Source organism: Octopus bimaculoides, chromosome 24, assembly GCF_001194135.2.
Source record: "Octopus bimaculoides isolate UCB-OBI-ISO-001 chromosome 24, ASM119413v2, whole genome shotgun sequence".
In the NCBI taxonomy this organism is placed as follows: Eukaryota; Metazoa; Mollusca; class Cephalopoda; order Octopoda; family Octopodidae; genus Octopus; species Octopus bimaculoides.
In genome coordinates this window covers 36065150-36080075 of record NC_069004.1, presented here as the reverse complement: position 1 = coordinate 36080075, position 14926 = coordinate 36065150, and the positions used below count along the sequence as shown (strand labels likewise).

The window sequence follows — 14926 nt, the reverse complement described above, 5'->3', positions numbered from 1 at the left end:
AAAACGGAGAAATTCCAACTTATGTGGTCTTCCTGATCCGAAACTTCCCTCCTCACACCCTCGGAAAAAGTTTTCGTAACAAATTTCTTTAAAATCGTAATCTATGCCTTTTAAAAGGTATTTGTGCAAACTTTCAAATGACACCCATTTTCCTGAAAGCTATGACGGTAAAAATTCGGGTCGTGTGAATTTTCTGAAACTCTTCTTGCCAAAAAATCCCTATATACTCTGAACCAACAGCGTCTAAGCGGTCAGGTTGGAAAGGTACTTTTTTTCTTGCTCTTCAAGTTCAAATCCCGCTGATGTTAATTTGCCTCTTATATTTCTGTGGTTAGTAAATTACCACTCAAATACTGGAATCGATGTAATCGACTAACCACATCCCCGTTAAAACATGTCAATTAGAAACAATATTTATTGAGAATCTGAATTCATTTCCCAACAAGGTTTACTTTTACCATCTATTGTAGTGAAGTTCTTTAGTCGATATCTACCTCTCCATGAACGTATGGTTTTGGGATAAATAGACTGATATCTATACGTATTTAGTTTTGTTTTTACTTAGAAATCTTCCTTCGATTTTACGAAGCTACGGCAGCTTCAATAACCGGAAGTATTTATTTGCGACTCATTACGGTTCCGGTTTTGGAGTCAGGTTTGGTTCGTTTAAAATCGCAGAAAATATAAGAAATATTCCAGTGAATTCTTGGAGATGGATGACGAGCAAGAAACTTATAAATTATGGCGTATTCGTAGGACTGTAATGCAGGTAAATGCTCAGTTACATTTCTTTTTGTTTCTTTACCAACTAAATAAATAATAATATTTATTTAGTCACAAACCACGTTGTATTTCTCCAGACTGTCCGGTCGTCGTCAGTCTTCTGACAATTATATAAAATGAAACGTTCCAATAATGTTTTAAAGTAAACCTTCCTTTAGAAGGAAAGACAAGGGAACCTCAAGGAACAAAACAAAAAAAACTGTCGATTCAGTTTTTGTTGGAAGCTTCTGAAATATTCTTCGTGGATCGAATTTCCCAGTCAGGCGAAATAAGTTTGGATATGACTATTTATTCAAGTTCCTTAGCAGTATTTCTACTGTCGTATGTATGTATATATAAATATGTGTGTGTATGTAGCAACTTGTATTGTTGGTGTGTATGTAACCGCGTGGAAGTTCTTTGTAAAATCGTCAGTCGAAATTTCTGTTACCCTCACAATATGTTCAGCTATTTCTTCCTATTTCTCCATTTCCTTCTATTTGACAGTCTTTTTTCTGTCCATTCATCTCTTAATATCCACAGTCACTATTTACTCCTGCATCTCGGGGAGAAAATATGAGAAAAAGAAGCCTTCCTCCCCCATAACAAAAACAAAACAGTTATTATCAATAACTCTTTAGGTAACAAATATTTTGAAAATATTTTGTTACCTAAAGAGTTATTGATAATAACTGTTTTGTTTTTGTTATGGGGGAGGAAGGCTTCTTTTTCTCATATTTTCTCCCCGAGATGCAGGAGTAAATAGTGACTGTGGATATTAAGAGATGAATGGACAGAAAAAAGACTGTCAAATAGAAGGAAATGGAGAAATAGGAAGAAATAGCTGAACATATTGTGAGGGTAACAGAAATTTCGACTTTGTTTGCTGAGACTACATTACTGCACGAAGTTGTAACATGTAGACATTATTAGGTAGATATAGGCATTACACTGTGTGTAGATGTTGACTGGATAGATAGACACTGTAAAAGTGATATTAAGTAAATGTAGATTAGGTAAATAATTGGTTAAACAACTATGTAGTTCACAGATGAAGCACTCTTGTGTTGTGTGAGTTGGGTTAGATGTGAGTGAGTTAGTCAAACAACACATCTACTATGTCTGCCTGCGTCAGGACTGCACTGCTCATTTTAACATGTGTAGTGGGACTTGGAGTGATGAGAAAAAGAGTGGCAAGTGGGATGGAATGGTATGAGGCAGCCAGAGTAGAGGCCAAAATAGTTGCAGTAGAAAAACAGAGAGAGAAGACTGCAACCTTAGGCCAGAGACTGAAGCATGTCTTTTGGTGATGCTAAACAGTTGGGTGGCCCTTTTCTGGATGCTACCTGTGAGTGCAGCTATAACACCATCCCAAATGTGAGAATAATACTCCATGTGAGCCTCAGCCAAGCTTTGGAAAGTGTCAATGATTGGTGAAGGCTAAAATATCTTCTGGCTTGAAAAACAAAGGCTTGGCATTGGGTTGTACTTCAGGTAATGTTTACCGTGCAGCATTCAGATTACTCTGCCAAACATAATACTTATTTATTCACCTTGTCCTCAGTTGATCATGCATTATCTTGTAGTTTTGAGATTTCAATGGTATGATTGTATTTTTTTTTAATGATATTGTAGGAGAGGTGTGAGAGGTCAGATCTGGTCAGTTTGGGACATAAAACGGGTAGAATATTCGGGCCAGATATGGCCAGTTTAAAATGCTGAAGGCTTAAAGATGTGGTTTTGCCAGCACATCTTTAACATGGCTGGAACTGCATTCCAATGTGTCTAGAACAGTGAGACTCAATAATTGGAGCAATTTTGAGGAGATTTTGCTGAGTGCTGCTCATTTTAAGGGGATGCATTTTTGTTGATGTTTTCTGTGTTCAATGACAAGATTGACATGTGCGTATTGGAGGATGCTTTCAAGTTGTGTCTTTATGTAGTGTCTAGGTTGTTGAGTGGATAACATAAGAGAACTGAAGGGTATTGTAAGAGGGTTGGCACTGGACGTGATGGTAAGAAAGTCATTGATGTAGAAAGAAGAGGTGGGGCACAGAACTTAATCCTAAATCATAAAAAAGGTTGAAAGAATGGAGGAGATAAACACAAACATATACATACATGACTGACTTTTTTCAGTTTCTGTCTGCCAAATTCATTCACAAAGCTTTGGTCAACCTGGGGCTATACAGTGGGGATGAATTCGAGACCACATGATTGGCAAGCAAACAAGTTTCTTAACCACACAGCCACTTCTGCACCTATTATATATATGTGTGTATGTATTTATGTAGCATATCTTCATTATAATAAAACATATCCTCTACATCCTCCTGTTTTCAGATCTGTCATGATCGTGGTTATTTGGTGACACAAGATGAATTGGACCAAACTTTAGAGGAGTTCAAAGACCAGTTTGGTGACAAACCCAGGTAACGTAACCTCTCTGCTTACCTCCTCTCTACATCTGTATAACATCTCCTTCTCCTCTCCCCTTCTGTACCAAGGTAGAACCCCCTCCCATCATTTATTAACACTCCTTACAACTCATTATTATTACTTCAGACAATCCTAGCCTTACAGAAGCATCAAGTATTTGGCAATTTTGCATTAACCTGGAATTCCATAATGCCAAATGTTATATTTTCTTTGACTTTCATGTAACATGGACATTCTGCAGTAATTTGGTTATCTCATAAGAGTGTTGCATAGAATTAAATCATCTCAATTAAAACACTGTTAATGATGATGTTGTTTACTGTTGTGAATGACAAATGCTCAATGTTTTCTCTTTATAGTGAACGTCGACCAGCCCGCAGTGATTTGATTGTTTTAGTGGCTCACAACGATGACCCTACAGGTGAGACAGAATTTTACTTACCTTGCCTCTCTCTCTCTCTATAACATAGACACAAAGTATCCATCACATTTTGTGGAATATTATACTAATTATATTGGCACCAATGTTAAAACCCTTATTTTTTGTCATTCCTCTTCTATGTCACCTTTCTTCCCTTACTACTGCATCAGGTCATATATGGGTGTGTATACGTATGCATATATACACCCATACATTGATAATCTGGTTCTATCAAGAAGTTTTTCTTTTATCATTCTTTGTGTGTGTGTATATATATATATATATGCATTCACATACATATATAGGTACACAATTTCTTATCCCAAAATCCATAGTTTTTTGACAGAGGTCCGTGGACCAAACCTCACATTTAGCTTATAATATTCTATCATTAATTTCTTTCTACAATAGTAAATAATAGGTAAAAATAGAGATATCTTATTTTGTGTTGAATGACGTTGATGGACGGATACTGTCTTTACTTAATATTAAAAAAAACGCGTCTTAATTGTTGGACTACACTGTAACAGTGTTATAACACTACAAACACTAAATCAGTAACAAACTTATATCTCTTCTCAACGACTTCTACAACAGCCTTCACAGATGCGACTGCACACACCACACTGTACATTGCATTGTCAGTATGCATGCACCTTTATAAGGTTTAGGACAGCTCACTTGATATCCTGTTGGGTTGTCAGGATTTCACCACAACACACACACACACACACACACACACACACACACACACACACACACACACATGTGTGTGTGTATGTTGGCATTTTGCTACCATCTCTTTGTCTTGCTCTGTCTGGGTTAGCCATGTATCTCCTCTAAAGCAAGACACTTGTATCTGTACCTCTATCATAGTTTAACCTCACATCACCTGGCACAAGCCACTTCCTTAAATACTAGTCTTGTAAGTGACTTGGTGACCTCACTGGTGCCACACAAGAGGCAACCCATACACTGTACAGTGGTTGGTGTTAGGAAGTGGGCATACTGAGCCATGGAAACTCTGCCAGAACAGGCAGCAAAGCTTGGTACAATCCTCTGGCTTGCCAGCTTCTGTCAATCCAACCCATGCCAGCATGGAAAATGGACATTAAATGATGATGATGATATGCACACACACACACACACACACACACACACATGTAAACTTTCTTTCCATTATTATTTCCATATATTTGTATCCCTGGTGATTCACTTAGATTCACTACTGTTTCCTAAATGTTAGTAAGTTTTTTGTTTCTGTTTTTTTTTTTTTTTAATCTTGTACAGATCAAATGTTTGTGTTTTTCCCTGAGGATCCTAAAGTTGGAATCAAAACCATCAAAACTTATTGCCAAAGAATGCAAGAAGAGAACATCACTCGTGCCATTATTGTAGTCCAAGCTGGTATGACTCCATCTGCAAAACAAGTGAGTAATGGCAAAGAGGGGACAGTACCCACACATTGTGCAATACCCTACCTGCCCCTCCCCAACAGCAAGATTTAATGCAGTTTGATGCTTATCTCAAACGATAAGACTAAAATATATCTACATTTGTTTCTTATATTTTATGGAAACTGCACAAAACCAAAACTTGTACCGGGCATTGATCTTTTTTTTTCCCCCGCCTCCCACTTTGTATCAGGGCCAAGGGTTAGATGAGATTTCTTGCAACAGTTTGCTTTGTTGAATGCTCTTCTCAACACCAACCTTTATTTTATACTTTATTTCATACATAGACATGTCATGGTGTTGTCGACTGGATCTCACACGTACATATAGACACAGGCAAAGCTGTGTGGTTTAGAAGCTTGCTTCCCAACCATTTGGCCTCTGGTTCAGGCCCTCTGTGAAGCACTTTTGGCAAGTGTACTGTACTATAGCCCCAAGCCAACCAAAGACTTGAGTGAGTAGATTTGGTAGATGGAAACTGAAAGAAGCCCATCATATTTGTATGCATGTGTCTCTATCTTTGTCCTGACATGATGCTGTAAATGAGCATCACTGCCACATGAAGCAAACGATGGGGAGATTGGCAAATAGAGAACGAAGAGTTGGAGTGAGGAAATTAGGTGAGGGGCCTAATTGTGTTTATAGAGTGTGTCCTCATTATCATTTAGCATCCATTTTTCCATGATTGCATAGGCCAGACAATATGTTGAGGCAGATGTTCTACAGCTGGATGCGCTTCCTGTTGCCAACCCTCACTTGGTCAGACATGTTTTTTCAATGGAAGACTGGAAATGAAGACAGACATTAAAAGATGAAGATGACACGTAGCAGGCTTCCATTCAGTTTCCATCTGTTAAGTTTCACTCACCACTCCATTAATTTTTGATCAGTAGTCTCCTCAAGCTGAACTGACCTAGGGTTATACAATAACAGCAGCTGGTGTGTTTTAGCACCTCCAGGTCAGATCTTGCAAGTTTCATGTTTTTGAAACATATTTTATGTTGATGGTGTATGGTATGTTGTTTCAATATATATATATGTATATATATGTTATTAATTCATTATTTTGTTATATTCCTGACCAGGCTCTGGTAGACATGGCACCAAAATATATTCTGGAACAGTTTTTGGAAGCAGAATTATTGGTAAACATCACATCACACATGGTAAGTCTGTTGTGACCATGTTTAGAGAGTTTGATTTCAAACTAACTCAGAATATTCATTCAGGATAACTCTATTGATTAGTCATTGAAAATCCTAATGCTTGATCAGAATTTTGCTGTTCAAATGTTGAAAATTCTATTTATTTATTGACAATTTTGTTGATTCATCATTTTATGACTGCTCTCCTTGCAGTTGGATGGGATCATCACAGTCTAAATCAGTTCTTTTTCAAAATTACTAACCTTTTCAAGGGGCCAAAGGATCCTGTCTTGTTCATATGTTTCCACTACCGGTGGATGCCCTTCTCAACACTAATTACTTTATAAGGTATATTTGGGTACATTATACAAGGTGGACCAGGTACTACACTGGAGAGGTTGTCATGTCCTTGAATTTAATTTTTTTCTCTGCTCATTTTCCAATTGATTGATTGAAAATTCATTCAATTGATTAACTCTTTAACATTTTAGGTGGCCAAAATATTCTACTTGTTTTCTATTCAATCCAGCCACATCTGACCTCTCACCTACCATACAATGTCATTCTAAAATATGTAATAATATCATTGAAATCAAGATAAAACATAATTGAAAACACTGGAAATAAATATGTACTACATTTGACAGTTATCATCATCATCATCATCTTCCTTCCATGGTGGCATGATTGGACAGTTTGACAGGAGTTGGCCAGGCAGAGGCCTACACCTTCTTTAGCTGAATGCTCTTTTTAGTGCCAACCACTCCATAGAGTGGGCTGAGTGCTTTTTACATGGCACCATCACAGACGAAGTCAGTTTTATTAATGCTGAAGGGTTAAAGGTTTATCTGAGATGAATGTTATTAAGATTATTTCATGTGGTTATTAGAGCTGAAATTTTATTTATCGGCAAATCCCTCTACAAATATGTTGGAGGTGGTTTGATTTGTCAACAACAGAGATCTCAGGCATTACAATATTAGGAATATTTTATGTAGAAATATGGGATCCGAGTTCAAGTTCAACCTGGAGTTATTTACACATCCCCGAATAAACCATCACCTGATGATCAAAGATGAAATTATAAATGTTGCAGATTATTGATGGTTCTAATGATGAGGGTAATACTATAGGAATATTGAAATCTTATTAACGGACGTAATTAGTTCAGACATAAACCTTTAAAATTCTAATGTAACCATCCTGAAAGGATGAAAGGCAAAGTCGACCTCAGCGGAGTTTGAACTCTGATTAAGAAATATTGATTTTACTTCTTTTTATTATTTCCAGTTGGTTCCAGAACATGTTGTGATGACACCCGAAGAGAAGTCTGAACTGTTGCAGCGATAGTATCCTTTAGACTGTGACTGCTGCTGCTGTTGTTGTTTTGTCTCATTAAACACATCTCCCCGCATATATATATACGTGTGTATGTGTGTATATACACTCACACATGCTGTTTTGCTCTCTCTCCTCTCCCCCTTTCTACTTCCCTTGTTTATCTCTTTTTCTTATCGTCTCTTCACTTTTCTCTCTCTCTCCCTCCTTTCCCTTCTATTTAAACCTGTTCTGTGATGACAGTAAAAAACATATACTTCCTTAAATATGTATGAATACACACACACACACACTCTCTCTCTCTCTTCTTTCATTCAAATGCACCCTTCCCCTCCACACATGCACCTGCACTCACACCTTCCCCATCTACACCCCCCACCAAAAGAAACTGCTGGCCCTGTTCCAAATTTGAAACCTTTATTTTCTCCTTAATTCCTGTCTCACCAGTAAGTTAAAGGAATCACAACTGCCCCGTGTCCAACAAGGGGACCCTGTTGCCAGGTATTTTGGACTGAAGAGAGGTCAGGTAGGGCAGCTTCATTATCTTTCGTTTTCGACTTCTCTCCTTCATCCACAGCTTTTCTTTGTATGGTGTGGAACCTATTTACTTGACCTGGCAAAATGCGTGGCCAGTCCTAACTCTGAAATGTTATTTCATCTGGCTGTGTGTGGTTTAGCAGTGTATGGCTGGACCCAGTTGTGTATGTATAGTGCAGTCACTCATTACAGAGAACCCCTTCTATTGGGTTGGTGCATAATTATTACGGCTTTTTTCAACAAAAATAACAGTATTTAACAAAAGCATCTTTAAATGACGGTCAGCTTTTTTTTCATAAAAATGCATATCGAAAAATCAGATCTACATTCGTCAAATTATGCTCTACCACTTTGAGAAAGGTTGGAATGCAACACAGTCATTTCGCGATCTCAATGAACTTTTTGGTGAAGGAGCAATCAGTAAAAGCCAAGTTGAGAGATGGTTCAGGAAGTTCAAATCGGCCGATACAAACCTTGCAGATGAAAAAAGGAAGAGGTTGACCATCAAATTTCAACGAGCAGGCACTTTTGGCAGCTGTGGAAATGGACAAAAGCTTGACAACACGAATGTTGGCCTAAGACTTCAATGTGGACCATTTGACCATCGTTCGTCATCTCAAAAAGCTCGGAAAAGTATGGAAATTGGCTGGGTGGGTCCCCCACGAACTCTCTGATAACAACAAAGCCAAGCGTGTCCAAATTTTTACTGATTTACTGCAGCAAAATGAGCAAACCCCTTTCCTGAAGAATCTCATCACTGGGGATGAATCGTGGCTTCTCTTCAAAAACATCAAAAGAAAGAAGGTTTGTATTTCACCCAAAGGAATACTGACAGGTGTCCACTGTAAGGTGTGTTTGGTGGGACAAAAGTGGAATCATTCACTGGGAAATCATCTGAAGCAGGATTTGTTATTGGTGGAATAACGCCAATGAGTGCCAACAGTGGTAGATTTCAGACAAAAACGGCAAGCAGCAATTAAATATCAACAGCAACTGCATTCATGCTGCAATCATAACGAAAAGACTGCGCAAAAGGAACCATATTGTCTTCAACCATGATAATGCACATACACATGTTGAGCATTGTGTTGTTGAATCTATTGCCAATAAGGGCTGGGAACAGCTTCCTCATCTGCCATATTCTCCCACAGAAGCATCCACGGACTATCATGTCAATCGATCGCTGAAAAGTTGACTTGGAGGACTTGGTGGCCACCGTCAAAGAGCAGATTGCCTCTAAGAACATTAACTTCTTCGCTTGTGGAATCGACTGTCTGTCAAGCAAATGGGAAGCAGAAATTGAAGTAGATGGTGAATATGCTTTGAAATAATCATTTAAAGATGTTTTTGTTGAAAAAAGCTGCAATAATTATGCACCAACCCAACATTTAAATGAATTTCCCCCAAAACCTCAAACTTTTGAAAGTTCTCTATTCTTTAAACTAATTTTATTAACTAACAACTGTCATTTTCTCAGTTTCATCTTTCAATTAGAAGATGTACTAACTGTATTTAATACTAATTATCATCATTTAACGTCCGTGTTCCTTGCTAGCATTATATTAAACTGAATTATTTTATGCAACTGAGGAGGTAGTCTTTTATAATTTTGAGCACAGTGCATGGAAGTCCCTTTTTCTAGGCTGGTGGGTTGAACTGCTGGAAGTGTTGACTCTGTGTGATGGGGGGGGGGGGGTTGAAGTGTTGATAGCAACAGCAGTTCTACTCCATCGTCTCTTATTAAACAACTGGCCTCTGGTTAAAACAAACTTTTAAAAAAGTTTGGAGATTTTTGTATACCTCCACCTCAATGCTTACATCTGAGAGTATGTATACCTTTATATGTTTGTAATAAGTATAATTGAAATACGTGTCTACTCTTATGCTTTGGTCTATACAATAAGTTTACACTTTATATACTTTCTGGTCTCAATATGTTATAAGTGGGAATTGAGTAACACACACACACACACCGTTTTATTGACTGAATCAGATGAATTTTTATCTTTTAGTAAGATTGGAGTTCTCTCCCTCTGTCTGTTACGGTTTACTAATATGGATTAACAAAAGTGAGGCCGGTTTGTATAAAGACACACACACACACGTTTTGTATTTATTTTGTAAGATGTTTTGTGTTGAACCATATAGTGTATTGTGAGGCGGTCGTTTTGCCATTATAAACACAAAGTTGTAGACTTTATATTTTGTCATTATTATTATTATTAGTCAAGGCAGTGAGTTGGACAATTTTTGTAACAGTATTTCTTCCAGCTTTTTTACATCCTGTGTTCAAATATCGCTGAGATCAGCATTGCTTCTCATCCTTCTGGGGTCAATTAAATAAAGTACCAGTGAAGTATTTTGGTTGAAGTAATCAACTAGCTCCTCACTCTAAAAGTTGCTGGCTTTGTGCCAAAATTCGAAACCCTTATTATTAGTCAACTAGTTAACTCATTAGCTAATTAACTTATAGTTAATCTGATCAATCAATCATTCAGCTAGTTTGGCAGGTGAGGAAAAGGACTGACAAACCCTCTCGATGATCAAGTGGTTGTTAGAAGGATTGATTAATCACTTAACTAATTGGTTAATTACTATTTGACTAGTAATAATAATAATATTAAGCAAGCAATTGGAAGCAGTGCATGTGTTTTTTTATTGGTAAAATGACCCTATCAAAACACATTTGTATATATTTCATAACTTCTCTATAAATTTCTGTTTTGGAAAGAAAAGGATTTAGGTTGGAGTCCCCTGATTGTAGCATTTGTAAAGACTTAGTCTGTAGTGGACAAGTGGGCTGCATGGTTAAAATGGCACAATCAACCGTGCTTCTATTCTCAGACTTTCTACAGTTTAGCTGTTATTTCTTCACTAGATTTTACTTGGCATCATCTTCATTTTTGTGTCTGTTTTTCCTGCTGGCATGGATTGCACTGATCCTCACCAACACAGCATCTCACCAATTGTTATATTTCTTTGTCTTTTGTGATTTCCAGCTTTCACCACTTCTGCCTACGTCTACCACAACTTTCATCTTCCATAATTTCCTTCCACTTTGATCTTCTCCACTGCTTTAACCATCTCTTATCATCCATACACATTTCATTACAGTTCTCTCTCTCTCTCTCTCTCTCGCATTTGATTCCTCTTATACTTAGTTTATCTCTCAGCTTATCCACACCACATCACCCATACTCACTAATATTACACTTGTTCAGCTCTCTCTAACCACCCATCTATCCCTAGCTTCCACATTGACCACACCCCCTTATCTGGTGGTCAATGTGCAAGCTAGGGATAGATGAGGGTTAGTGAGAGCTGCACAAGCCATGTAAAGGGTTGCTGTCAAGAAGATGAGGGTTGGCAACAGGTATAACAATGAATTCAGTGTACAAGTAGGAGTTCACCTAGGAACGGTTCTCAGTCCCCACTTATTTTAATCCTCCAGACCATAACACAGGAATTCAAGACCAGCCACCACTGGAGCTCCTCTATGCTGGTGACCTTGTTCTTCTAGCTGAATCAGTATCTGACCTGGAGGAAAAATTTCAGATGTGGAATCTAAGGGCCTTAGGATTTATTTGGCAAAAACCAAAATACTAGTAAGTAGGAAAATAGACAAATCACAAGGAAATGGCCCTGTTCGATATGTAAGAAGGGTATTGGTAGAAACTCCATACGTTGTACCCAGTGCAAGTTTTGGACACATAAGAGGTGCAGTGGTATCACAGGAAGGTTAACGGAGAATATAGTCTTTGTGTGTGTCGAATGTGTGGGTATAATAAGCACTAAAAATGGGCAGACAGTAGATTCCTTTAAATGCTTGTTGGGAGTCATTAGACGTAATAGATAGCTTCTATTACCCAGGAGACGAAGTTAACAGTGGAAGAGGAAGTTCTGAAAGTGTAGTTGCTAGAATAAGAGGCTGGGAAAAGTTGAGAGAGCTTCTACGTTTTGTTGGTAACTGAGAGCCTCTCCCTCAGAGTGAAAGGCAGATTGTATGATGCCTGTGTGGGAACAGCCATGCTACATGGCAGTGAAGCATGGGCTTTGACAACAGAGGACTTGCAAAGATTTGAAAGAAATGAAGCTAGCATGCTCCACTAGATGAGTAATGTCAGTGTGCATGCACGACAGAGTGTAAATGATGACTTAAGAAGGAAGCTAGGTATAAGAGGCATCATGTGGTTTGCAAGAGAGAAGACGGCACTGGTTTGGTCATGTGATGTGAATGGATGAGGACAGCCACATGAAGAAATACTAAGCTCTAATTGCAGAGGGAACCTATGGAAAGGGTTGACCCCGGAAGATGTGGGATGAAGTGGTGAGAAAGGATCTTCAGACACTGGACCTCACTGAGGAAATGACAAGAGACCAGGAGTTGTTGTTGCAATTTGCTGTATTTGGGGAGACGCATCTAGCCAAGTAAAATCACCTTCATGCTTCTAGTCTAGCATCCCAACAATTTCACCCGATTTATCTTTCGCTTTATTAACATTGATGGTTGCAGCCCTGACCTTCTGTTAATGGTGGATGGGTTGATATCTGGAGTCTGTTTTCAGGAAGCGTGCTATTACTGATGACCTTCACGAGGTTTTCTCACTTGGTCAGGTGTACCCAAGGACCCATTGCTCTTTGCCGTACTAAAGTAGTAAAGGTTATTCCTGTAGACGCAGTCAGGCTCTACAGTCTCTTCTATCATTTTTTTATTTGTGGCATTGTGTCACAGAATGGATTTGGTGCCTTTCATCATGCTACCAGTACCTGAAGGTTTGTCTGAATGGATTTAAGTGGCCCTTCCAAACTGTGTTGGTTTTTATTTAAAGTTATTGCTTCCCTGCACAAGATGCTTTCACTGAAGTTCAGTCTACGTATTGTGTGTGTGTGTGTACAGGCCCGTGTGTGTGTCTACACTGACATGCACATGTGCACACACTCTCTCTCTTCTCTGTCTGTCTGTCTGTCTCTCTCTCATGAAATGAATGAATTGCATGTGAATTTAAGCAAACATAAGTTCTCATCAAGGTAGAAGTGGAATAAGATTTACTGAATCTGACTGTGGTCCCTTCTCAAGATTCATGTCTCTACTCATTTGAAGTGATCGAGGAGGGACTTCCATTAGTAACTGGGAATTTTCACCAGAAACCTGAAACAATGTTGTTATTATGACCACTTCAGTTTTATACATACACTTTGGTTTAGAATCTCTGTATGTGCATGTTTATATATATATATATATATATGCACGCACACACACACACGTTAATGTCAAACAAATGGAAAAGGAGTGCTCAATAAATGTGGATGATATAGTTTTTTTTTATTAACACTGAAACTGAGAGTTTGTCTCATGACTTGAGTTTCACACCAATGCAATCATCAAGCAAAACTAACCTGATGATCACACTGGCATGAAACTTCAATTGTGATACAAACTCTCACCTCAGTTTTAATAAGATATCATCATCATCATCGTTTAACGTCAGCCTTCCAAACCTAATGTATGTTTATAGGGAGGTGTGTGTGTGTGTGTATATACCTTATAGAGATATCACCATCAGATCTATGCTAATATCTTTTAAATTCGTTTATGGTAACATAAGGGGGTATGCAAATAAAGCCCCTATTTCATTATGCCAATTACTGTCTAATGATACTGACTAGGGAGTCAGATTTTCAGGGCTGCATCATGGTTACACTGATATAATGTAGGTTGAATATAATAATAATAATTCTAGGATGGAATTTATAAATATTTAGAGTCCATATCCTTTGGATTAGCACAGTATAGTCTGTATTATCCATGGGCATCCAGTTGATCAAAAATGAATCAATGACGAAGATCAACCGGATGCCCGCTGATAATACAGACTATACTGTACTAATCCCAAGGATACCAACTTTGATGTTAAAATCAGGTGATTTGTGGAAACACACGTAGCGATGTATCAAATATTTATAAATTTCATCTTAGAATTATTATTATTATTATTATTATTATTATTATTATTATATATATTATTATTATTATTATTATTATTATGCATGCATGGCTTAGTGGTTAGGGTGCTGTGTTCACGAGTGCAAGATCATGCTTTCAATTCGCAGGCTGGGCTTTGTGTTGTGTGCGATCATTTTGTCATTTGACATGTGGCACACGGTGCACCTGTTCAGGTAATGTCGATTTGATGGAGGGAGTGATCACTACAAACAAATTATCTGCGTGGTTGTTCAGCAAGAAATTGCTGAACCTTCCTATGTTGTCTTCTGATTGGAGAGTTCATGATATACACACACACACACAATCATATACATACATATACACATGCATTCATACACAAATGCATACATATACATTCACTCACATACCTACACACACACACACACACACATATATATATATATATACAACAAACACAGTTGTTCATTTTTAAATAGAACAAATGTTGTTGTTGTTGTAGTAGTTACTTACTTCAGATATCGGCTATAGTCCAACAGATCGAAAGATCAAAGAGAGGCATTCCAGTAATGACCATCCTGACTATTAAAGAGCAGTGCATTATTGAAGGCAGTAAGAATTTAGTTGCTATTTCTGTCTGACTGAGTGGTCATGTAGAAGCTTCATTATCTGTTGGTGATGGTGGTGGTGGTGGTGGTAAAGTGGTTGAAAGATGAGGATCCACTTGTTTACCTTTTAGAGGTCCTTTAGGGGCAAGAGATGAGGATCCACTTGTTTACCTTTTAGAGGTCCTTTAGGGGCAAGAGATGAGGATCCACTTGTTTACCTTTTAGAGGTCCTTTAGGGGCAAGAGATGAGGATCCACTTG

The 14926-nt window shown here is 38.0% G+C and overlaps 1 protein-coding gene across 2 annotated transcripts in view; it reads left to right on the top strand.

Moving 5' to 3' along the window:
* The first annotated feature begins 525 nt into the window (after positions 1-525).
* LOC106874998 (DNA-directed RNA polymerases I, II, and III subunit RPABC1) overlaps positions 526-14926 on the top strand; it is a 23071-nt gene continuing 8670 nt past the window's right edge. The window contains exons 1-7 of one of the 2 annotated variants that reach the window (XM_014922937.2): positions 526-769; positions 3106-3194; positions 3561-3622; positions 4913-5052; positions 6162-6242; positions 7512-7570; positions 8007-8085. In XM_014922937.2, coding sequence (XP_014778423.1) covers positions 713-769; positions 3106-3194; positions 3561-3622; positions 4913-5052; positions 6162-6242; positions 7512-7570; positions 8007-8085 — 567 coding nt within the window. In that variant the 5' untranslated portion in view covers positions 526-712. Of the gene's footprint in view, positions 770-861; positions 1109-3105; positions 3195-3560; positions 3623-4912; positions 5053-6161; positions 6243-7511; positions 7571-8006; positions 8086-14926 lie in introns of those variants that run through there. The other variant, XM_014922938.2, reaches the window with a different exon arrangement.